At 39.8% G+C, this 26,746-nt stretch overlaps 1 protein-coding gene across 1 annotated transcript; it reads right to left on the bottom strand.

The window, feature by feature from the left end:
* Nucleotides 1-339: 339 nt before the first annotated feature.
* slc23a3 (solute carrier family 23 member 3) lies at nucleotides 340-25,515 on the bottom strand. Its single transcript, XM_041264531.1, has 13 exons — nucleotides 25,393-25,515; nucleotides 23,250-23,413; nucleotides 17,615-17,703; nucleotides 13,723-13,787; nucleotides 9,144-9,325; nucleotides 7,877-7,920; nucleotides 7,094-7,125; nucleotides 6,497-6,644; nucleotides 5,285-5,538; nucleotides 2,780-2,885; nucleotides 2,044-2,211; nucleotides 1,161-1,256; nucleotides 340-635 (listed from the first exon to the last, which is right to left on the bottom strand). Exons 1-13 carry the CDS (start codon nucleotides 25,513-25,515, stop codon nucleotides 340-342), a joined length of 1,767 nt encoding a protein of 588 aa, XP_041120465.1.
* Between the last annotated feature and the right edge of the window lie 1,231 nt (nucleotides 25,516-26,746).

The following is a 26,746-nucleotide window of genomic DNA, read 5'->3' as shown; positions in this document are numbered from 1 at the left end:
AAGCAGCTCAAAATGGACTAAAACTTGTAAGGGTATTAAAATAGAAGCAATTAAATCAGCACTTGAAGCTATTCACTATTTAAATATAATCTTAGCACAGGACAATCTCAGAAGCAGAAAGCTTTACAGCAAAGTCTAGGTTTCAAAATTCTCTCAACTTGACCACAGGTGTCAAGTTTGCCCATCCCAACTCTGCTCACCATCTGTTCAGACAGTATCCCTTCAAGAGGTAGAAACAAACAGTTAAATACATTAAAAGAAAAGTCAATGCAGGACCCCTCAAATGACTGGTAAGGGAACAAAATGTGCCCAGAAGTGTCTGGCATCTTTCCAGTCTTATCATTCAGAATTGGGAACCTTTTCCTTGTGCCAGTTTGGAGTTGCCTCTCCCTCAGACCTGCAGGAGAGCAGCAAATCTGCCCTCTCCTCTGCCGATGTCACTTCCTCCAGAGATGGTACTTCCTCTGGTGGACTTATTGTGCAGAAGGGGAAGTTTGCAAGGCGGCGATGGGCCAGGAGCATTCTCACAGCGGAGGGTAAGCTGTAGACGAGAGCTTGCTGCTCGGAGTATCCTGCCGCTGCTGAGGCTCTGCTCCCGGACACATCAGCAGGAAGACCTCGCTCTTGTGCAGTCCCTGGGGGCAGCAGAGACAAGGGTCAGCTAGAGGCACCAACACCAGGTTCCAGTGTATGAACATGCATAATACAACATAGCGTTTCATTTCCATGGAGAAATCAATGGCAATCATTGAATTCAAGTAGCACAGGATCATAGATTACTTGTAAGGGGAGACAGTTCCAGTGGTGTTCCACAGGGATCAGTGCTGGGAATCCTGCTCTTTATAAATCAACATACATGACCTGGATAGGGGGCTAATGAGCAAGATTGTAACATATAAACAGGCAGCACATGAAATCCAAATGGAAATCCTAAAGGCTGTTCAGTCCCGGCACTTGGGAGTACTTGCCCTTTTAACCACAGTGTTCAAAATAAACTGTAAAGAACCTTTTCAAACGCTTCTAAAAGAAGCCACTGATTTTGCAGGCTTGTGGTGAACTGGAAGAACATGTGTCACCTGATCACGAATCATTTGCATAGGCACATACATGAATAAGCCGTTTATAAGTTCCTTACTTAAAATAGATAGCTGCGTCTTTACCTGAGACAGTGTTGTCTAAGAGAAAGGCTAGAACTCCACCCAGAAACACAGGAATGGTGAGGAGAGACAGCAATAGAACATCGATGCTCTGTACACCTGTGGAAAGAGACTGTACAGTCAATGCACTTGATTGATAGGAGAAGAGATAGTGGTTTATAGTGAAATGTTCATTACACCCTAACACCAATTGCAACTGACATGACTGCCTATTCATAGACTTTTGAGTTATTTTTTTATCCTGCTGGGATAAGCCGCAGCTGAATTTTTAGAGCATTTTACAGTACCAGGAAATCCACCTGTTTCGACTACTTTATTTTAGACTTTAAGAAAATGATTGTTAAAATATATTAAAACATCTTATACTGCAATATAATGTATTTACTGTTACAACAGTGCAATATAAAAAAAAAAATCACATGTGCATCTATGTATCAATGTAATATGTTGTAGTTTTTTAAATATATTGAAATATCTTGGAACATATTTTGATTAAATATATTTTACACATTGCAATATAGTTAATATATTTTGAATTCTTGAAGGAGTATACAATATATTTTCAAAGGACTTTGAAATATATAGGAATATATAATGAGATACTTTGCACTACATAGTGTTATTAAAAGAACTACAATATATTGAAATATATTTGAAATATATCTATATTAGTGTTTTGAAATACTGTATACTGCAGAATTTAGAAAAAATCTTTTCTAAAATGAATTATACAATTCTACGGAAGAATAAACAAATCTTCAACTGAAGAAAATGACCAATGAAACAATTAGTAATTTGAGAAATAAGTGACGGCCACCTCAAACTAATTGTATTACCTAAGCCAGTCTTGAAGCCAGGCCCCTAGATGAAAGGCTGGGGCACTAACCTGTCACAATGCTGCCCGGGTTCTTGCTCACCCACTGTGGAACCAATAGACCCATGAACACAGTGAACCCGATGTTGAAGATGTTCCGGCCGGAGTCCATGTCTGTGTTCTGGAAGTAGGTGATGCCAGTTGCTATGGCAACAGTGTAGGTGACACTTAGAATTCCCCCTGAAAAAGAAAGCAGCTGGTCAAACAGAAATCAAACGGAATTGTATCATTCTTTTTTTTTTAGGGGAATAAGGAAATTACTTTCTTTAATTATTAAAAGGCGTGATAACGACAACTGTAAAATTATTGTGTTACTTGGAATAAATAGCCTTACCACTTTCATGATTATTAAAATCTTTTGACTATTTTCTTCTTAACTATTATTTGCAAATTTTCAAGGGCATGTATGAAAGGAGGCAAAACAATTAAATGTGTGTTGGAGGGTGGTGTACACAAATAGTTTTAAATGATTTTTAAAAAATGATTTATTTCAGGATGTTTCAGACAGAGCCCTTCTTCTTCAGCTGTGTAGAAATAAAAGTCAAACACTACACTACCAGGGATCCCTCATTAAAGAGAATTCTTTGGATCTGTGAGTTTTTACAAACTACTCAGACTTTACTCTTGTGGTTTACAATGTCACAGAATCCCTTGATGGAACTATGTCTCGTAATTTCCTTCATCCCATAAACTGCTCTCGTTAGCCAAATGATTGTAGATATGAAACCTCACTGGAGCTTTCCCTTACCGTGGACAGCCAGTGGAATGGTGGCCAGCAGTTGTGTCAGTTTAGGTGACGCTCCCAACAGTAAACACAGCACAGCTGACAGCTGGATGCTTTGTCTTGAGCCACACTGGAGAGGGAGAGGAAGGGATATAGTACAACTGACATCTGTAATAGAGTAGAGCTTCCTAGCTACTGAGCCACCAATGACCAGTTAATCCAAACAACTCTTCAAGCCAGAAACAGGGTTCCTATGAGCAGTCAAAGTGATATTGTAGGGATATGTCAGATCAAGTCAGAGATATTTCTACCTTATTCACATATAACTTTAAATGTTTAAATATATTGTGATGAACAAGAGTTCCTGCAGGCAGGGGCTTCTCTCAGGCGGAGGTGGAACACGAGGGACCTCCTGCTCTGAAGCATAGCGCTGATACCGCTGGTACCAATACCAATACCGGAGCTGGTATTGGGCCTCATTGATTACGTCACCTACCAGCCCTGAACCCTACCCTCGTGCATGCTACAATATTTTGAATTGAGGTATCTTTATTTTTGTTAAGATACCTCAATGTCATTTTAAGATATCTTAAATACATTTAGAGATCTTAAAATTAGAGCTGTGTTCAAAGGTTTGAAGGTTCATTCACTAGCCAGGAATTCCAAGGTAGTTCTAAACCTTCGAAGGTTAGTCAGGTGGCATTCACATAGTGTCAGGTGTTTTTCTTTTTTTTTTCTCTTAACAGTAACTGTTTGACTGAGTGAATACTATAAATCTCACATTAAATGTCACTGACATGCAAAATTATATATATATATATATATATATATATATATAATATATATATATTATATATATATATAATATATATATATATATATATATATAGTATATAATGCATATTACTTAAACAAAAGTTGTATTAAAATCCACTACCAAATCGTTCTACTTAGCACCTGTTTATAGCGCAGCTGGCGTGCATTGGAGCAAGGTATTATGCCAAAAATTTCTAGTCGCCACCATCATGCTGACAATAGCCATCATCATTCTTATTTTCTTCCTGGCATCACTTGAATCCATATCTAACTAGCTAGCTAGAACAGGGAATGCTATGTGATAGAGTGAGCACATGTTTTCATCGGTACAGTTGCACAATATCAATAACAAACGTAAACAAACACATCCATTCACATGCACTCACTTCCTGGTTTTGTCATTACTCACTATGATGCATTGTGGGAGATTGCTGTGGTGCACTTCAGTTCGCCAGTAGGCAATCAATTGGTCCATCCAATATAATGAAGTGTGGCACTAATGCGTACTTAATTTCAATTCAGTTTGACATGTCGCTGGGTCATCAGTTTGAAATGGGGGTAACTTATTTAACATATCCATAAATGTGGTAAATAACTGTTGTTATTACTATGTTCAAAATCAAACCATATATACATTTTTCTCAATAATAATAATGAGACATTCAAATTGTGAATGGATGTTTGAGTAGGCTACTCAGCACTGTACCTTTAAAAAAAAAAAAAAAGAGTTGAGAGGTCACAGCACAGAGGCAGGCATAACTGTCCAAGAAATGGGTTTCAGAAAGATAGAAGACAGGAAAAAATCTGGAATTGGCCAACACTACAGCCACCACCGGAGTGCACCGCAACGCTGCAAGAGTGCCCCACATCACTGCCGGAGTGCACCGCACCGCTGCCAGAGTCCACATCACTGCCGGAGTGCCCCACTCCACTGCCAGAGTGCTCCGCACTGCTGCCAGAGTACCCCACATCACTACCGGAGTGCACCGCACCACTGCCAGAGTGCCCCACTCCACTGCCAGAGTGCACCGCACCGCTGTCCGAGTACCCCACGCCACTGCCAGAGTGCACCACACCGCTGCCAGAGTATCCCACGCCACTGCCAGGGTGCACCACACCGCACCGCTGCCAGAGTGCCCCAAGTCACTGCCGGAGTGCACCGCACCGCTGCCAGAGTGTCCCACGCCACTGCCGGAGTGCACTGCACCGCTGCCAGAGTGCCCCACGCCACTGCTGGAGTGCCCCGTGCCACGGGCAGCGTCACCACTGTGAGTCTCTCTACCTGAAGATAACATCTGGGGCCACAATGCTATCTTGCCACACTGTTCAACAGCTGATATTTTTTTAACAGTAGTTTAGAACTAGAAAGCATTTTACGAAAAAAAAAAATGTAACACTGATAAATAGTTTGTGACTGTGACACAAAAAAAAAATTGACACATAAAACTAAGTCAAGAAGATGAATGTTTTGTTCATTGCCTTCAACCATATCATAACAGTGGGTGTGTTGAGTAAGTGAGTGGCTCAGGGAAGCTCAGTGAAAGAACTCACTTAACGGCATTATCAGTTCCACTCCCCCTGCGCTGCTCGGAGTGCTACAGAGCAGGTTTCATCAGTGATCTGAGTGAGCAGAAAAATGCTTGCTATGAGCCACTCAGTTATTAATGCACCCACTGTGTCCAATGTGTCTGACCACGATTCAAAGTGTCCCACCTGATTTAGCCCATGAGCGCAGGCATTGGCCACACTGGTGGTTACCCCGGTAACACTGCCCAACATTCCCGCGATGGTGCTGCCCAGGCCCTCCATGCAGAGGCCGCGATTATAGGCCTGTGGTGGAGGGGGAGGGGCCTCCAACAGCCTCGCTGTGGCCATGTAGCATTCCTGCGAGCACATCCCAGCAGAGAGAGCTGCTGCAACCCCTGCAGCCAGCGAGGGGACAGTCATCAGAGGCAGACCCCGTTCACCTAAAACACAGGTAGAGCCAGCTTAACACCAGAAGCTTTCCTTAAAGCACTGCAAGCTCACTATAATAAATGTGCCATTATGCTGCCCTCTGCTGTTTATAAAAATGTACTGTGTTAATTTCAGATTTACTGCATAGTACTATACGCTTTTGGGTCTATTCACATTGAACTGCTGGTTTCACAATTCCCGGTTAGTACTGCTCTCACACTACCTTACCTACAGTAACATTGGATAGGCCAAGTTTAACACTAATTAGGGTCTGTTAAACTAGCTGGTCGTTCTTCAGAACGTACTCAGGTTTCAATAATAAAACAGCAGTGAACTCATTTAATGCTGATGACCATTACATATATTTCAACAGTATGTACAGAGTACTATAAAATAAGAATCAGAAAACATTCTACATGTTTAATTACAATTTTATACACACACACACACACACACACACACACACACACACACACACACACACACACAGCAAATAGTGTGACACATAAACAGACCTATGGATATACCCAGAATCTGATACTACTGTATGCTAAATAATGTTAATGCCATGACAACTGGCTAAGCAGTTCTCTAGATATATGCAAACATGTAAGTGCATTGGGGAAGGCAGACTAGCCAGCCATGAGAGTGGCTTGACTGAGTTGGAGGGGAGCTGAAAAGAAAGACTGTGAGACTGCGGCCAGGTTCAATTGGATAATTGGTTGCCATTTTAACCTGGCCACCTATCTGTTCAGTACAGGACTCAAGAACAGCAGGTGCTTGTGTGTTCTTGCCAGTCACTGAAACAGCTTTAGCTGGGGTAATGGTTGCAACACTTTCGACCCTGTTAAAGGGTCAGTACCTTTTTTGTTTTTCATTGTGTACAACCTTACTCTTCACTGCAGTTTCTATTGCAGGTCCTGCTTGCTTGCCAGACCCTTGGTCTCCCTGTCACACAGCTTACCTTACCTGGAAAAGGGATCCAGAGCCAGGGAACGAAGTCGCTGATATTCCTGTCCCTGGAGAAGGCTAGCTCTTCAACATGCTGTCGAGGGAAAATGTGAGCGGCTTCCAAAGAGGTGCACACAATCCAAACACACACGACAGGTAGCAAGATCTTTGGGAAAGAAACAAGACACAAACACGACTCATAACAGAGCAGGAATGAATTCCATGTTATACTGCTTACTGAAATGTACTGTACATTAAATAAAATAAGGACCTGCAGAGAATGTAGAGAAGCACATTGAAACCAAGTGAAAAAGAAATAATCACCCAATTAATAGACATGTAAAGATTCATTGTGTATCGATGATTCGTGATACTTTCTTTCCATGATATATTGTACAGTTATTGTTTGTCTTGTGATTCACATCCCTTAAAACATCTTGTAGGTACAGATAGTTCTTCAGTGATTTATTAATGTGGTTAAAGGTTGGCATGAATATATGCTGCACCAATTATATTAATGAATATTAGATATCATCATACATCCCATGTATCTCATCAGGACCATAATACTGTATACAGTCAGCACTCACATACCCGACCCTATAACATTTTGACTTCAGTGATGGATAAAAGAGTATGATGCAGATCTGATTATTTCATTTTGACCTGTTCCATCCGTTGTCCATTTTTCAGGGAACACAAAAAAGATACAATGTGAAAAATACATAGCTGAAAGGACTGTGTTTTAAAATAAGTAGGCTTCCGTTTAGATGTACTGTATTTGGTTTGTTGGTAGAGTAGGCTAGGCTACTATATTTTCAATTGAAGTATTTCATTCAGAAGGATACGATTCTGAAAATATGACTTGCCAAAAAATACGACACGTGGACTGTAATACAGTACATGCTTTTAAATCTGGTACGTATCATAGCAGTATATAAAATCCCAAAAGCAAAATGAAATCAAAATGTTATCCATGCACAGAACTGCATACAATGTGAAAGGTAATGGAATTTTGCAACAAATTAAAAGAAAAAACAACAACAATTTCCACAATTAAAACAGTATCCAAGGTCAGTATTCAAAATTGCAGAATATAGTGCTCGATAAGGCCCTAATATCACAGTTCACTTGCAAATGAAAATGCACAAAAGCAACTGAAGATCACAAATTTAAAATACATTTCAGTATCTAAAAATGTTTAATTATTAATTATTAACTTTTACATTACAGTTGCTGGGTCAACAAAATGCCCCTTTTCTGGTTGAGTTGGCATGGAATGACCCTTATGTAAAAAATAAGAAAGAAATATTCCTACCGAGAGCATTCTGCAGAGTGTGTATTGGACAGATCTGGAGGAGCCCTCAGGTCTCTTGGGTCTCCAGAAAGGAAAGTAGCAGGAGTGGAAGTGCTGAGACAGGAGGATGATCAGCAGTACCACACTAGAGAAGCATGGACATGGGGAGTCACACACAAGGTAAAGGAAGCAGCTTGTAATTCACTGTTCTCACTCCTAATTCATGTGTATGAACCAAACTGTGAAATACTCACATTAACAGCAATGTTATACATTTACATTAAAAAAACACCTTTGCAAGTTTATTATCAACTAAGTGTATTATTACTCAACTAACCAAATGATATCTAATAATGGATATATTCATATAATATATATATATATATATAATTATATATATATAAATTATATATAATTTTTACCACATTTTACCACACGTTATAAAAAAATGACACTTTTTTATGAAAAAGCTGTCTAACAAGGATGAGCAATACTTGAAGATAATATCCTTTACGAATAGAAAGAAGACAAGAGTTGAATTGACAACAGAACTGGCAGAAGGCACAGGTGTCGTTGCCCAACAGTACAAAGGTTACTCTTGAAACTTAAAGGATGTGTTGCAGTAAGACTACCTCTGTTAATAAAGGGGAACAAAACTAAAAGGCTAAAATATGCACAAGAACACATAAATTGGACTATGGAACAATGGTCAAAGGTGCTTAACGACACCTGTGCCTTCTGCCAGTTTTGTTGTCAATTCAATGCTTGTCTTCTTTCTATTCCTTAAGAATATTATCTTCAAGTATTGCTCATCCTTGTTAGACAGCTTTTTGGGTCTTCCAGTCCTGGGTTTGTCAATTGCAGATGAGGTTTCTCTGTACTTGTTGTTTATGCTTCTAATAACACACCTTGAAAATCAAATGATGCAAGATATTTCACTCAATGTTTTTCAAGGTTGTTATAATAATAGAAAACACTAGTGGAGGATTTGAGTAAATTCTTGATGCTCATAATGCATCAGAGTAGAAAAATGGAACATGACTAAGACGTGCACAGCAGTGTATGTTCTTCTTAGGAGCTACTTTTAACAAAAGAAACACCCAGCAACAAAATGAACAAAGGCTACTTCACCATTTCACTCAGGCATCTACAATATGTTGACAGAGCATACTGTAACAAACATGAATGCAGATTGATGAAATGTAAACTGGTGCTTCTCAATGTATAGCTTTATTATTCTAGCCAATTAGAGGCTAGAACTAATCCATAGCTTCTGAAAACCCTGAGATATAGTTGATGTTGCAGTTTAAAGGTAGTTATGTGATTAAACTGAGGATAGAGCTCATATTGGAAAGTAAGGATACTCACAGTGCTGCGACACCCCAGTTCGCAGAGCAAAAGAGAGCTGCCTCCTTGAATATAGAGAAGCCAATGATGCAGAGAGTTGGTGCAATCACCAGAGGTCCACAGTGCAGAGACAGTACACCACACACACCGGACAGGCCCAGCAGAATCTGAAGGATTCCAGCTATGACAACAGCTCCCTGGAGCTACAGAGAGAAAAACACCTTTAGAACTATTTTACACTGCTTTGTGAAATAAATCGAATGACCTACTAACATAAAAAACATAACTATGTGATTCTACCTTTATAAAAGTTTAACACTGAATTTGCACACTCATTTTGCAGACTTGCCATGGTTATACTTTGCATTTACCATAGATTACCAGGGTTTGACATGTCTTTTAATATATCACTGGGCTTTACAATGCTTACCTTTACTGTGCTTTATTACACTTTGCAAGCGTAACATTTGTAATGTAACTTGTAAAAACATGGCAGGGGTCCATGTGTTTTAATGTTCAGTTTAAAAGCTTGAAAGGCATTATGAAGCAATACAAACTGGTAAAACCTGGGCTTGGGTGTGTTCTCTGAAGCTATTGTCTCTGCAGTGTTTGCTGTGTTTCTTGGAGAATGTGTGAGTTTGTGCATTTGATTGCAGCCTACTGTATGTGCGACTGTGTTACCGTGAGCAGCAATACAATCTTAACAAGAGCTGACATAGCTAACATGAACTAATACTTTAAGCACAGTACAAAAACCAGAATCAGAGGACACAGTTTGAAATTAAGTGGAGATAGACAGGACAGAATGAAGGAGACACATAGGGAGTGGTGAGGGTATGGATTGGGCTAGCTAGTCATGTTGAGGCAGAATTGCTTGGATCCTTTAAGACCCAACTTGACCAAGTTTTGAGAAAAAAAGCTACTAGGAAGCGGATAGGGTTAGATGGGTCGAATGGCCTCCATCTCGTTCCTACATTTTTTCTTGTTCTTATGTTCTTATGCTAAACAACATCATGATATGATAGACTGTGACAGTAAAACTGATACAAGATAATGCAATGAACACATACAGTATGCATTCATCAGTGTTACCTAAATGTGTCAGAACAGTGGGGAATCATTAATGCAAGCAAGAAAAAAAATCTTAATGATCAACTCCCATCTCTGAACTACTTTAAAAACCGCTGTAAAAAGTCAATTTTTTGCGGGGCCCTTAAAAAGGGGGAGTGACTTATACTCTGGTGCAATGTATGTGCTGATGTGTATAATATTAAACTACTGTACTAGAGTGTGACAGAAATAATACAATGATTCTTGGTTGTAAATCTCCCTCCAACCTGTGAGGGCGCTAAGCAACGAGTGCCCTGGACGGGTTGGCCCGACAGTTCTTTCCCGGGTTCAAGGGAAGTCAGCAGCTAGAAAGGTGGTGGACTCCGTTGCAATAACGTATTGACCCGAAAGGGAAACGACGTGGCAGCCACAGATTGTAGAGGCGGTTGCACAAATTTACCATGGTGTCATGTGTGACAGCATAAAAGGGGATGGAGACTTGCAATCTTGTTCCTTCGCTTTGGTTTGAACATTAAACCTGCAAGGACTGTGAGAGACCCTGTGAATGTTTTGTTTGTTTGTCTGTAATTGTTTTGTCTTGTGAATTACTAGACGGCTAATGTCTAGCACTTCACCACTGTCACTAAATAAACATGAACCACCCACCACGAGCACTACTGCACTCGCCCAGGACTGGTGACTGTGTTAGCATTATTGTAAGGCGGATATTGTGCTTATTATTTGTGACTGCAATCCCATTATTGTTTACCCTGTGCAGTACATATTGTTGTGTATTGCCGGGGGATTATTGTTTTGGTCACCAGACCTGGATAAAAGCAAAAATAAAAACCCTTTCCAAACAGGACACAAATCTCTGTCTGTTTCACTCCTGCACCTGTTTCCACTCAGCCACTTTGCCACACGTGGTGTCAGAGACATGGAATATGAATCGCAAGCACTGGCAGAGCTGCTGAAGGTGCTGGACAGCACACGGGAGACATAGGAGAAAAGAAGGGAGGAGCGTTACACTGTGCTCATTGAAAAGGTAGGGCTGGCAATTTCCACAGCACCAGCCCTTACAGGAACACCAGCAATGTCGGCACCAAAGGCTGGGGCAATGAAGATGTCGACGGAGGATGACCCAGAGGCGTACCTGGTCATATTTGAGTGGCTGGCTACCAGCATCATGGCCACGGGAGTTCTGGGCGAGCCAGCTGGGAAACGTCACCTGGTAGTAGCGGTGGTGGAAATGGTGGAAAGGTTGCTCAGAGTCTCCCACATGCCTTCTGACAAACTCTAGCCAAGATTTGATGTAAGTTTTTTCAACAATGGCTTTCTTTTTGCCATTTTCCTATAGAGGTCAGTTTTTTTGAAGCACCCAGGCTATTGTTGCCGTATGCATAGCTCAGCTGCAGAAGACTGTAACTCCTTTAGAGTTGCCATAGGCCTCTTGGTGGCCTCCCTGACTAGTGCCCTTCTCGCCCGGATACTCAGTTTTTGAGGACGGCCTGTTCTAGACAGATTCACAGTTGTGCCATATTCTCTCCATTTCTTAATAATGGACTTTATTGAGCTCCAGGGGATAGTCAATGTCTTGGAAATGTTCTTATATCCTACCCCTGATTGGTGCTTTTGAAGAACCTTATTCCAGATTTGCTTTGACTGTTCATTCGTCTTCATGATGTAGTTTTTCTTAGGAAATGTACTAACCAATTGTGGGACCTCCCAGAGACAGGTGTATTTAACCTGAAATCATGTGAAACATCTTAATTGCACACAGGTGGACTCCATTCAATGAATTACTTCTAAAGACAATTGGTTGCACCAGATCTTAGTTAGGTGTGTCATAGCAAGGGGAGTGAATACTTATGCAATTAATTATTTTCTGTTTTGTATTTGTAATTAATTTAGAACAGTTTGTAGATTTTATTTTTCACTTTGACATTATGGACTTTTTGTGTTGATCAGTGGCAAAACCTCCTAATTAAATCCATTTTGATTCCATGTTGTAACATAATAAAATGTGGAAAAGTCCAAGGGGGGTGAATACTTTTGAGAGCTACTGTAGCCTTGGAAAGGTGGGTTGTATTGTATTGCCTTCTACGTTTATGTAGTTCTGTGGATGGGTAACATTTTGATTTAATTTTGCTGTTGGGTCATGAGGCAAAGTGTCAAATAATAATAACAGTCACAAATAATAAACACAGTCAATTTTCAGAATGAAACACAATACAATGTTTTAGTGCTCGTGGTGCAGGTACAAAAAATTCTGGACTTTTTGGCGCAGAGTTGTTCCGGGTTCATGCTGACCCTTGACGACAGCTCTGGAACATGTTAGCCGTCCACCAATAATAACAAGCAACAATTAGAGAAAAACAAAACAAACACTCACAATACGCTTTTCACACAAATTACAGATCCTTCCAGTTTGTTCTCTGACCAAAATGAAGTAACAGATTACATCGCTTCGTCCCCTATTTGTACCGTCACACATGACCCCTTGGTAAACGATTGCAACCGCTCCCCTCCAATCTGTGGCTGCCACATCATTTCCTTTCCAGATCGATGAGTTAGTGCACCGAAGCTCCACCCCCTTTCTAGCTGACCGACTTCCCTTTAACCATGGAAATGAAGTGACAGGTCAAACAGTCCAGGGTACTCTGTTCCCATTACTTAGCGGGAGGGAGATTTACCACCAAAGATCATTCAGTTTCCTTCACATATCCCACCACTCAGAGTGGAGCCAAAGGAACACTCGGCTGAATCTACCTTTCCCATTGCTTCCCTCCCAGGAAAAATAATCTGCATTTTGATGGCCTTACCCCACACTGTGCACCATGTGGTATATGAACGGCTGCAATGCCAGATACCATCGAGTTATCAGGGCATTGCTGTTCTTCATCATGCTTAACCACTTGAGAGGGGCATGGTCTGTGACAAGATCAAATGAATGTCCCAGCAGGTAGTATCGTAAAGAGTGAGTAGCCCATTTAATGGTCAAACACTTCTTTTCGACCACGGAGTAGTTACGCTTTGAAGGGAGCATCTTTTTACTGATATAGAATATCGGGTGTTCTACTCTGTAACCCTTTTGGGACAAGACCACACCCAAACTCACATCTGACACATCGGTGTGGTGTGATGAGAGTGGGGGCCTGGCTGAGTATTCACTTAGTAGTATCAAACGCACTCTGACACTCTATTGACCACTTAATTAAGTTTGGTGCACTCTTTTTGGTGAGATTGATTAAAGGGTTAACCATTAAGGCATACTCGGGGATAAAGCGATGGTAATAACTGGTTAATCCCAGTAGTGACCTCATCGGAGTTTTGGGTTTGGGATCGCTGTGTCTACCAATACATTATTTTCAAAATTGACAAGCTGTAATGCGAGTGTATTTTCAAAAAAGTGCAAAGCCTAAAATTCCATTGTGCCACTGACTTATCTGTGCCGCAAAGGTGTTTTGCAACCTATTTTTCCCTCCGCTCTTTTTGAAAATCAAGCTGATAGTGTCAAAGAAAGCCTTTCTCTTGATAGAAATTGACTTACCTCTCTGACTGGCTCACTCCAGCTCACACTGTCTGTCTGCAGTAAAGTGTAGTTTACCTCAGTCCCTGAAATAAAACATGTCCTGAAGTCTTAAACAAGAAGGCAGTCATAACAAAACAGTACTCTACATAATTACCAGGGAGTACAGTAGCTAACCCAATTGCTGAGACAGAATTACATGACTGAAATATTGTACTGCTAGGCACCTAGTCTCTGTAAGGGATAGTTACAGTGGCTCTCAAAAGTATTCATCCCCCTTGAACTTTTCCACTTTTGTGTTACAACATAGAATCAAAATTGAATTAATTAGGAGTCTTTGCCACTGATCAACACAAAAAAAGTTCATAATGTCAAAGTGAAAAATAAAATCTACAAATTGTTCTAAATTAATTACAAATATAAAACAGAAAATAATTGATTGCATAAGTATTCACCCCCTTTGCTATGACACACGTAAATAAGATCTGGTGCAATCAATTGTCTTTAGAAGTCACATAATTAGTTGAATGGAGTCCACCTGTGTGCAGTTAAGGTGTTTCATATGATTTCAGGTTAAATATACCTGTCTCTGGGAGGTCCCACAGTTGGTTAATACATTTCCTAAGAAAAACTACATCATGAAGACGAAGGAACATTCAAAGCAAATCTGAAATAAGGTTCTTCAAAAGCACCAATCGGGAGTAGGATATAAGAACATTTCCAAGGCATTGAATATCCCCCGGAGCACAGTAAATTCCATTATTAAGAAATGGAGAGAATATGGCACAACTGTGAATCTGTCTAGAACAGGCCGTCCTCAAAAACTGAGTATGCGGATGAGAAGGGCACTAGTCAGGGAGGCCACCAAGAGATGGCAACTCTAAAGGAGTTATAGTCTTCCATGGCTGAGCTGGGAGACACTGCATACGGCAGCAATAGCCTGGGTACTTCATAAAACTGACCTTTATGGGAGAGTGGCAAAAAGATAGCCATTGTTGAAAAAAACTCACATCAAATCTCGGCTAGAGTTTTCCAGAAGGCATGTGGGAGACTCTGAGACCAAGTGGAAGAAAATCCTATGGTCAGATGATACCAAAATAGAGCTTTTTGCCTCAGCGCTAAGCGTTATGTTTGGTCAAGCCTAACACCACACATCATCCTGAGAACACCATCCCTATCATGAAGCATGATGGTGGTAGCATCATGCTATGGGGTTTCTTCTCTATGTCAGGGCCTGGAAAGCTCGTGAAGATAGAGGGCAAAATTGATGCAGCAAAGTACAGAGAAATCCTGGACGAAAACCTATTGAAGTCTGCAAGAGACCTGGGACTTGGGAGAAGATTAATCTTCCAGCAAGACAATGACCCCAAACATACAGCCAAAGCCACACTGGAGTGGCTTAAAAACAATAAGGTCAATGCCCGGAGTGGCCCAGTCAAAGCCCGGACCTGCAGTTCTTCTCCAATTGAGAATATGTGGAAAGAGTTGAAAATTGCTGTTCATCAAAGGTCCCCATCCATCTTGACAAAGCTTGAGCAATGCAAAGAAGAATGGGCAAAAATTGCAGTGTCCAGATGTGCCAAGCTGGTAGAGACTTATCCAAATAGACTCATGGCTGTAATTGCTGCCAAAAGTGCCTCTACCAAATATTGACTCAAGGGGGGGAATACTTATGCAATTAATTATTTTCTGTTTTGTAATTAATTTAGAACAATTTGTAGATTTTATTTTTCACTTTGACATTATGGACTTTTTTTTGTGTTGATCAGTGGCAAAGACTCCTAATTAAATCCATTTTGATTCCATGTTGTAACACAATAAAATGTGGAAAAGTCCAAGGGGGATGAATACTTTTGAGAGCCACTGTAAGTCTATTGCTGTGACAGTATTGCCATTGAAGTACTGCACCCATCACAATCCATGAGCCAGACCATATTTAACTACCAAATGGAGGGACTAAAAGCTACAATGTTTTTCAGTTAGGCTGATGTCTGAACTGTCTGGAATTATGTGATGGACATTCCAGATTCCCAGTTAAGTGCTATTTTTACAAATGGCTGCCATTTTCCAACCCAATTTGACATATCTCAGTAATTGGCCTCTAGCTCAGAATTGGTTGGTCCTAGGCATATGCAGTTAACTGAATGTTGCTCAGTGTCAGTCAAGTTAATATACGATATATATATATATATATCTATATATATATATATATATATATATATATATATATATATATATATAGTAGGGGTCTGTACCACAGGTTTAGATATATTTTAGGAAATACAACCGAAAATGCACTTTTTTTCCATACCGTAGGTACAATTTAGTCCAACAATAATTATGGACAACCTTGTGATTTCTTTTCTTTCTGAAAAGTATGACGATAATGTTTTAAAATACAAATGTACAATGCTGAGAATTCACATTTGAATGTGCCTAATCATGTGTCAATAGGGGCAAAGTGAGTTTACAGAAACTGAGAAAGTATGCAAACATGTCATTCTAGTCATCATCACTATCACACGAATTTTCTGCGTCCAATAGTTGAGTCTTCTTGTAATCATCAGCCGTATTTGAGCAGGTCGGCAGCTTGCAGGCTGCCGTACATTTGAGATTGTTCAAAATGCAATGACCGGCAAGCTCGAGCACACCTGCATGACATTAGACCAAGGATGACCTCTGGGCCGAAAACCTGTTTGTTGTCCAGCCATGTCCTTCAGTGGGGTCAGGAATGTCAGGGGAATTCTCGAGGCTCCGCCTCCAGTTGGCAGCCTGATAGTTTGAGTGTGTGCTGCAGCAGTGTCTTCACATAGTGGCAGCTGCCTAGATTCAACGTTCCCTCTTCTGCCACGGAACATTTGATACCGCAGTTCATTTACTTTGTCCACCTTGGTGTTGCTGCAGTATATTGGACAAGAGAATTCTTGGATGATGTTGAACACTTCTCTGGGAAGTTCCCAATTGGTACCAAGAGATGAAAAGGTTTTCCTGAACTTCTGACCTGTAAATGTGACCAGTGGTCTGCAGTAGCTAATTTCACAGATGCACTAATATTTTATTTTGCCATACATTATATAATTTACATTTCTTTTCAGTATCCTGTGTTTTGTTTTATTCTCAGTGACTGACTGATTTACCAAGCTTACTAACTTTAGCCACAATGTCTGCTTCTGAAAAACCTCCCAAAACCAGATTTATCCAAAGTTAGGGGTTTTGAAAAATGACCACTTGGTGGTGCAGCTGTCATTTCTGTCCCTTATGTAATTGTAATTTTGTAAAGAGGTTATCCATTTACAACTCCCCACAATCACAGGGAAATGCACAAATAGGTCCTGTGGAGCCATACATTACCTAGCAACTAAAACAACGTCTAGCAAAAGACTGACCTTTAAAAATACCACTTCAAAGAAAACAACAAGAAGGTTATGGATTGAAATTCATGCTAAATTAACCCTATAAACTAGGCCAGAGGTGTCCAGTCCTGGTCCTGGAGAGCCCCAATCCTGGAGGTTTTCTAGGTTTTTTTACGCATCAGAGGCTAAAGATCTGGAACACCTGTTACCTTGGCTAATTAAGACAATAATTGGTGCAATTAAGTAACTGAGAACTCGGATGAAGCAAATACCAACAGACCCAGAAGCTCTCTAGAACCAGGAGTGGACACCTCTGCTCTAGGCTATACAGGAAACTACATACCAAATAATACACAAGTTAGTTGTTTTCTTTATAAACCAGTAAAAACTTGATGTATTGTACTTGCCCTGTAGCAGCCAAGTCAGATGTAAACCATGAGTATTTAACAATAACTGTGACATCACACATACTTTTGACATATGCATAGTAGTAAAAATGTGCATCCTCCATCCCATACACTGTCTCTAGTCCACATTGACGTGATGAAAACATTACATACCGTTCCTGTTGTCTCTGTGAATCTTTTGTGAGGTCAGTATGACTGCAGGGATGAGGAATTCCATGGAGGGAGCTTGAAGCAGGGGCAGCCTGGAAGAAAGGGCAGCTTCTTCAATGTCTCTTCTTCAGGTGAAAAGTGGCATATCAAGGCAAATTTTCAGTCTTCACTTTGCACTTCTCACCTGAAAAAGAGACTTATGTGTCTCAAAAGCAAGTGTATATATTTATGTATGCACAATTTGTACACTAGTTCTAAGGGGTGGATTCAGAAGTAAGGAAAATAATAATTCAGGGATGTGCAACCTTGGCACAGACAGTCCAAGTCATTGCTCTACCGCACTCAAAAAAAAAAATGCTTGCCTGTTCTTAAATTAATAAATACAATTACTCAGAAATAGTATAAACAGTTGTCCATTCTGGAATTACCTGATTGTAATTTGTAGTAGCAGCCAGTAATTGCTAATAATGGAATATGTAAGTAAACACATTACTTAGGTTAAGTAAGCCAAAAATTATTTGTTATTGTTTAATATAATCATTGCAATTACTTAAAATGAATAAAATAAATCTATTGAACATGTAATTTCTAGTAGTAACTGATAGCAGATTTAAGTCATCCAGTTACTATGCACAAGAAAAACAATTTAATTTACTTAAAATAATAATTAAAATAACTTACAAATAGTAAATAATTTTATAAAGGGTACCAGGTAAAACTTTTTTTATGTCATATATATTATATATATATTATATATTATATATATATATATATAGATATATTATATATATAGTATAAATAATACGACAGTGGTTTGCAGAAGTATTCACCCCCCTGCAAAGTTTTCACATTTTGTTGACACCTGAGCGTACTCCACGACGCTTTCAAATCTATAGAAACTACAACACATTGATAAAGTAAAAAAATGCATATAGAATATACATAAGTAGGATTTACAGAGAAAAAAAAAATAATCTTAGTTGAATAAGTATTCAACCCCTTTGCTATTGCAGCCCTAAATCATCTCAGGTGCAAATGATTTGTTTGCAAGGTCACAAAATTTGTGAAATGGTTTCAGCCTGGGTGTACTCAAAGTGGTTTAACTTGTAGATAATTTTCCTCTGGTGTATACAGACTTTCAAACTGCAACTCACAAAGAAACCATGAAGATTAACGAGCTTTCGAAACAAGTCAGGGATAAAGTGATAGAGAGGCACAGGGCAGGAGAAGGGTACAATAACATTTCAAAGGCGCTGATTATCCCTCTCAGCCCAGTGAAGTCCATCATTAAGAAGTGGAAGATGCATCATACCACCAGACACTACCCAGATCAGATCGCCCTCCCAAACTGAGCAGCCAGGCAAGCAGGAAACTGGTTTGGGATGTCACTCTGAAGCCAACAATGACCTTGAGAGATCTGCAAAGTTCTGTGTCTGAGATGGGAGTCAGTGTTCACACATAAACAATAAGCCGGTCCCTACACAAAGCTGGCCTGTATGGATGGGTGTCAAGAAAGAAGCCATTACTGAAAAAGTCGACTCTTAATGCATGTATGGAGTTTGCGAAAAAGCATGTAGATGATACTGCAAGGTTTTTTGGTCAGAAGAGACAAAAATTGAACGTTTCAGTCTAAATTCCAAGTGTTATGTCTGGCACAAGTCCAACACTGCACATCACCCAATCAACACCATCCCAACTGTCAAGCATGGTGGTGGCAGCATCATGTCATGCTTCTCTTCAGCAGCTTATCAGGATAGAGCAGAGAATGGATGGTGCAAAGTACACGTGAATCCTTGAGGAAGACCTGTTTGAGTCAGCCAAGACTCTGAAACTGGGGAGGAAATTTACATTTCCACAGGACAATGACCTGAAGCACAAAGCCAAAGCCACACTGCAGTGGTTGAACAAGAAAAGAATTAATGTTCTTGAGTGGCCTAGTCAAAGTCCTGACTTGAAATCCCCAACATACTTATCAGAACTGGAGCAATTTTCCTGTGAAGAATGGGCAAAAATGTCACCACCCTACTGTGCAAAGCTAGAAGAGACCTATCTAAAAAGACTCATAGCTGTAATTGCTGCAAAAGGTGCTTCTACCAAGTACTGACTTAAGGGGCTGAATTCTTATGCAACCAGTAAATTTCATTTTGTGCATTTTCTAAAATTGTTAGTTGCATTTATTTACACTAATTAAACCATTTTACCTTTTACCATATTTCCCTTACTGGCATATTTTAAGTAATTAAGTTAGCATTTACTCAAAACGAATTATTTGTAAATAAAATGTATTTATAATAATTTAGCAATATGAAAGTATTTTCTAAATAATATAATAAAACTGAGCTAACAACAACAAAAAAAAAATGAGTGAAGTGTGAGATGTAAAGAACAAATACAATTAAAGGGTTTTAAAGTGTATTTATTTAATCACCACTCAAACAAAGTTTAAATACAGTCAAAAAAAAGAGTCAACCTCTGTTCCAGCAATGCATTCCATTTGCATTTTCATAAACCATATGAAACAAAAATCCTGGAGAACTTGCACATATACTTTAATAGTAAACAACCTAAAACATCTGCCAAATGTGTATTTTCTCCTTAGCATTTAAACAGCAAAGTCAAATCCACTACAAAAAGTAAACTGGAAAAGGAATGTAGAACTTTTAACTCAATCTTTCCTGATGAAAAATAAAGTTGTTGATGTCATGAAAACAAAATGAGCAGTCATATATATCTTTTTTTGACAAAGTATATTGCAAAAATATTGCTTCCCCACTTTGTGAAAAAAACGAACACAACTAAAACATATATAATATATATATATATATATATATATATATATATATATATATATATATATATATATATATATATAAAATACCATCTTTCTAAGAAGAGATTCCCAGTATTGAATCATTCACTCATGTTGAACAAACCAGATTTATGAACTTTGACCAGTCTGGAATGTGGTCTTTTTTGGCTTGTTGTAACGTGTAAATCCATCATAGTTTTCAGAGAGCAATACTGAAAATGGGTTTGCATATTATAATAGGACACCGTTTATTGTAGAGGTCCGACCGAGATCTTGACAATGGAAAATATCTCTTTGTCCTCCACTATTTATTTTGGAAGTCCCTTAATTTATTGCTTTTAAGAAAATATAAACTGCTACAATAGTACCCACATAAACACACTTGGTGTAGCCTTTTGCAGTGGAGTTTGCAGTCCACATGGCTGACGTTGATGAAACTTTGATCAAGGCGGGTAAGCAGTCAGGGTGGATGTGTGACATTTTATAACGTGAAACAAATTTTTAAAAAATTGATTAAATTGTGAAAATGAATTCATTAGTTGATTAATCGGCCTGATTAATCTGTTTATCGAAGCAGCCCTAATATATTGTGGTGTCGGCTTGTCGTGGGTTCACGCAATGAGAGTCCCTCCTGGATCTGGGCTCCCTTGGATCGTTACCTCTCTCCTGGGGGCTGTGGCGACATGATGTTCTCTCTCGGAGGCTCTGGCGATGCGATGCTCTCTCTTGGAGACCCTGGTAGCGTGGGGCAGCCTCTCAGGCAGCGTGGGACACTCTCTCCCTGGAGGTGGTTGTGGAGCCAAGCTCTTTGGTGGGAACTTTAGGCTCTCAGTCAGCAGTTGTGGGCTCTTGTTCAGCGGATGCAGTAGCTCTCTCAGGCGACGGCAGGCACTCGGTCAGTGGCTGAGGACTCTTGGTCAGAGGCTGTGGTGGCTCTCCCTCAGGCGACAGCAGCAGCTCTCTCTCGGGCAGAGGCGGCAGGCGGTTCTCGGGCAGCTGCGGTGACGGCTCTCTCTCTCGGGCAGCACAGGCTGCCACTGCACCTCAGCGCAGGCCTTGACTGGCATTGACTCAGCACCGCTGGTCCAGCTCCCACACGAACACTTCTTTGATGGCTTCTTTCAGGGACATATAGGGATCTCTAGCACGTGGTCTTTCAACGCTCAAGACAGTATTCCTATAAGGAACTGTTGGCAGACCAGCTGGAAATACTCTTGGAGCACGAGGTAAGATAGTAGGCCTTTGTCACGAGGCTCTGCACAAATTTCTTGCAGGTCTGTCCCCACCTTTTGTACTTGCTTTAGAACATGCCCTCTCTTCCCATTCTCTGCCGCCATTCCTCCCTCGCCTTTTTCTTCCAATCTCCATCTGAGGTCTCCATATCCCACTTTATTCTGACACCAATGTGTCGGTGGCTTGCATGGGTTCAGCAGGAAAAAGAGACACTGCATCAAATGATTTCACACTCTCCTCACAGCATGCAGGCTGCAGCTTATATAGTCATCAGACGGGAAAGAGCAGACCAGCTACACAGACAGACAGACTCAAAGTGAACACAGCATACAACTATTTACAAGCAAACCCCCCCCCCCATACAGCACCAAAATGTCCCATTCATGTATGAAAGATAAAGGTATATTTCAATCCTGAGCCGTTCGAAAAAAAAGGTATGATACCACAGTAGTGTCGTCAAAGTAAAAATTCCTCTAGAGGAAAATATACTTGAACTTTGACCCATTTGACTCCTCGAGACCATCATTTTCAATTGAAAGACAAAATAGTTTTCAATCACTCGACAACACCCACAGTACAGAAATGTTCATTAATGATCAACAAAATGAGAATATGTAAAATAAATAAATAAATAATGTAAAGCTGGTTCATTCATACCTCAGAAAAACTGGAGAGCTACAGAGATTAAAATAAGGTAAAGGCAAACATCCAAATAAAACTGAACACTAATGGATAACGACACAGAACGTCTGTACAGCTCTGAAACACTATGTTTTAAAAAAACAACTATACTGCTGAACCTCGTCTTTTTTATTATTAGCAAATTTAATTAATTAATGTTACTAATGTTACACTATTTCATGAATTAATGTTACTATATTAAACAATAAAAGAGACAAACTACTTTATCTGGTGTTTTTGTTTTGTTAAACGACTCCACTGAATAGGTTTGATATTTATTATACTTGCATTAAATGTATTCTTATTTAGGTTTATCAGTAACCAGAAGTGAATCAAAGCGAGACAGGTGATTATTTGGGACCCGGGAATTATTTGAAGTTTTACAGTACTTGAATAATTAATTCCCTTTAAAAAAAAATAAATTTTGATTTTGCAGAGTGAAAAGGTGAATACGAATAAAAATGTTAAAATACTGTGGGTAAATGAAATACTTGTTCTAAGTATTGCATATTTGTTAATTTAAGTAATTTTGTAATATACACTGCTCAAAATAATAACTGTTAATAATATTTTAATTAAATTACTCAATACAGACGCCTCCTGATAGAAATCCAAGTAAATCTGCAGTCATTTTTAGTAATGTAAAGTAATTTGTAGTAATTCGTAGTAATAGCCAAGTAATTATTTTAATTTATATAAGTAAAATAAAAATGCTAAGTAATGTATTTGTATGAGTGCGGTGCCTGGGTGCTCAGAGGATTTTGTGTGGTGCAGTAGGATCTGGATACACTGTGATCCTTAGAAGACATTTTTCTCCTGGCTAACACTCCCAATTAAAGGTTGAGATGTGTTGCCCAGTTGATTTATGGAGGGAGTTCCCAATGTCTGTAATTAAATCAGCAGGTATTGACATACCTTGTCCCCAGCATGGTTTGCAGGAGTGTGGAGATCCCAGAGCTGAACAGGCTTGTAGCCATACACTGGTAATTGTACTGGCTCCATTCTCCCCCTTCCTCCTGAAGGGTTTGGTTTAGAAGACTGTGGACCAACACCAGCATAGAGGACTGGATCACCACATGCTGAGAAGAGAATAACAAGACTGGTGGATTACAATGTGGAGAACAGGAGGCTTGTCAATACTGGTGGATTACAATGAGGAGAATGGGAGGTTTGTCAAGACTGGTGGATTACAATAACGAGAACAGGAGGTTTATCAAGGCTGGTGGATTATAATGAGGAGAACAGGAGGTTTATCAAGACTGGTGGATTACAATGTGGAGAACAGGATGTTTGTCAAGGCTGGTGGATTACAATGAGGAGAATGGGAGGTTTGTCAAGACTGGTGGATTACAATAACGAGAACAGGAGGTTTATCAAGGCTGGTGGATTACAATGAGGAGAACAGGAGATTTATCAAGGCTGGTGGATTATAATGAGGAGAACAGGAGGTTTATCAAGACTGGTGGATTACAATGTGGAGAACAGGAGGTTTATCAAGGCTGGTGGATTATAATGAGGAGAACAGGAGGTTTATCAAGACTGGTGGATTACAATGTGGAGAACAGGATGTTTGTCAAGGCTGGTGGATTATAATGAGGAGAATGGGAGGTTTGTCAAGACTGGTGGATTACAATGTGGAGAACAGGATGTTTGTCAAGGCTGGTGGATTACAATGAGGAGAACAGGAGATTTATCAAGGCTGGTGGATTATAATGAGGAGAACAGGAGGTTTATCAAGACTGGTGGATTACAATGTGGAGAACAGGAGGTTTATCAAGACTGGTGGATTATAATGAGGAGAACAGGAGGTTTGCCAAGACTGGTGGATTACAATGAGGAGAATGGGAGGTATTTAAGCTACCCTGTGAGTATAGTCAGCCCCTTCTCCACTCCTTCCTCAGGGGGAAGGAGTCATGACACACAGTGCTTTTGGACTTTGCTTCCATTCCTAACTCCTATTTTCGTTCTTTAAAATTTAGTGTGGCCACTTTTTTATTATGTGTTTTTTGCTTGTCCTAATTTGGATATGCCCAATCACAGTGCTACTTCACAAAGACTCCTTCAGAATGCACAAGAGCCACTGAGAAGCAGCACAAGCTTCTCTGCCACTGCTCCTTCCGAGTAGCCACCGCTGCACTGAATATCACCATACTTCTGAAGACGATCGCTATCATGAGAAACACAGCCGTCACTATGGAGACCACGCAGAAAACAATGCAGTACCTGGCAGACAGGGGCAGCCATACAATGACAGGTGATGACAGCCCTAACCGGAAAATAAACCTTCCCTCCTCTCGATGCTGTCCAATTTGAATCACTATTGGACTGACTCACAGGGCCAGTCTCAGAACTGGTGTTTTCTATTGCTGAACCTTGATTTACCTCCTTATATAAACTGGTTATGGTCTCTCCTCAATCTGCCCTGGGCTCATTCTCTAGTCACAGCTCCTTGTCAGACCTCAACTAGCTGAACCTTCAGGTCTCTAAAGCCTGTGCTGCTTACCAGGGTCCTGGACCTCCCAGCCAGCTGGTAGACCAAGCCTAGGGTGTTGATCCTCCACAACCAGCTCCTAATTCAAGCCATTCTGCAAGGTCCTGCAACCCCCATCCTGGTCCTTTTTAAAGCTCCCCTGCTGTCCTGGCATTCTAAGCCCTCCATCAGCCAAACGTTCTACTCACAATGCTCCTGCTACAACCTTGACAGCCTGCTCCTCTTGTATCAGCATCCATGGTTCCAAGGGGACTCCCTGATCTCTTATATTTCTTCCAGGGAATCCCCTGGATTGCATCAACCACCTATTTTTATGGTTAATCCCGGGTTACCCACTGGGGCTAAATCTCCAGTACTTTAAAATGTAATAAAATCCATCTGTGGGTTATCCAAGATTGAGATTGTTGTATAAATTTGTTGTATAAAATCTTGCATAACTGAATTATTGTATGAATCAGAATTTCCTATCATAGTTTTTATTTATTTATTTTTAATTAAAAAAAACACACTACCGCTCCTCCCTTCCCATAAAAGATTATAAAAATGAATTCCAGGTGTCTGGTTTACCTGCACAGCCAATAGGATATTCAAGAACCACGGAGGGTTCTGGTGTACCCTGAACCCACGCCTCTGAGATTTCTCCTGGGCTGTCTCTTCACTCACTTTGGAGTCAGGATTGGAGCCACACATCTTCACTCTCCTGCTTCCCCCACAATGGCTCTCTGAATCTTAAGGCAAAGACATTCTGCAGAGCTTAAATCCGAATGGTCAGTCAGCAATCTTATAGTAAAAACAAAAAAATCAAGCAGGTCAGAAGCATTGATGTGCCTCCTAACCTTTGTTTCTCTGTTGTGTAATCTGGCAGTAACAGGTTTGCTATTAACCAAAGTGTGCCGTAATCATTACTTTCATTAACCGTTCCCTCCTGTGTTCATTGACTTAAATTGACAGGTTGACCTAATGTAAATGTGATATGAATTACAGAAGACTCTAAGTAAGGGATAAACAACGATAAGTGTTGAATCATTAAAAATACTTCACTGTTTGAGTGCCATTAGGCCAGATAACCTGATTATTATTTTCTGACCGATTTAACACCCAGAGTTGTTTAAGCCACCTAAACGTTTCTTTCTAATTGATACTTGTTCGATAATGAGAATCAACTGATTGATAATTGGTAATGGTTTTTTTGCTCTTTTGTTATGCTTCAAATTTTTATCTTTCTTACTGTAGGAATGTTGTCATGAGTTCCTTGGAGTTTAAGTTTGAAATCCCATTTACATAGACAAGATTGTCTGTTGTAAGTGAAAATAGTAGTGAGGACTATATTTTACATGTAAAACATGAAAGTGGCATTAGAAAAATAAAAACGCAAAAAACAAAGGAATGTGAACCAGCAATGGAAAGTCACGTTATTGATCTTTTTGCCGAACCTAAAACAGGCGAAGCCCTAAATATCCTTGTCAGCGTTTGAACAATGGTTAAATGAAAGACTGCAAGCTGAGTTTACATCTAACGTGTAATTGATGGAGATTTTTTAAGTGACGATGAAGTTGCTGTGGTTTCTGGACCTGTCCAGAAGATATACCAAATAAAAATTAGAAGGGGGGATGTTTACGTGGAAGAGAATATGTAATTATAAAATGTTTATTTTTACATTATATTAATGTATAATTGTTTGCAATGAAATGCTAAACAGAAATCACAAGCCCTTTCTAAGTATTACATGTTACTAATTGCTGAAATGTTGTGAATAAAATGGTACTCACTTTACTGTTGAATTGTGGTTTGGTTGACGAATCAGCAGTCTTTGTGGATTTGTTAATCAACAGTATATCTGGAGATATTCATTGTATGTGATGTCACAGAAATGTTTTAGTATTGTTTAAATGTGTATGATGTTTACAATCGTCATGAGCTC

Source organism: Polyodon spathula, chromosome 11 (genome assembly GCF_017654505.1).
Source record: "Polyodon spathula isolate WHYD16114869_AA chromosome 11, ASM1765450v1, whole genome shotgun sequence".
NCBI classification, from domain to species: domain Eukaryota; kingdom Metazoa; phylum Chordata; class Actinopteri; order Acipenseriformes; family Polyodontidae; genus Polyodon; species Polyodon spathula.
The sequence above is the reverse complement of the archived record's forward strand: the minus strand, read 5'-3'. Positions and strand labels throughout refer to the sequence as shown.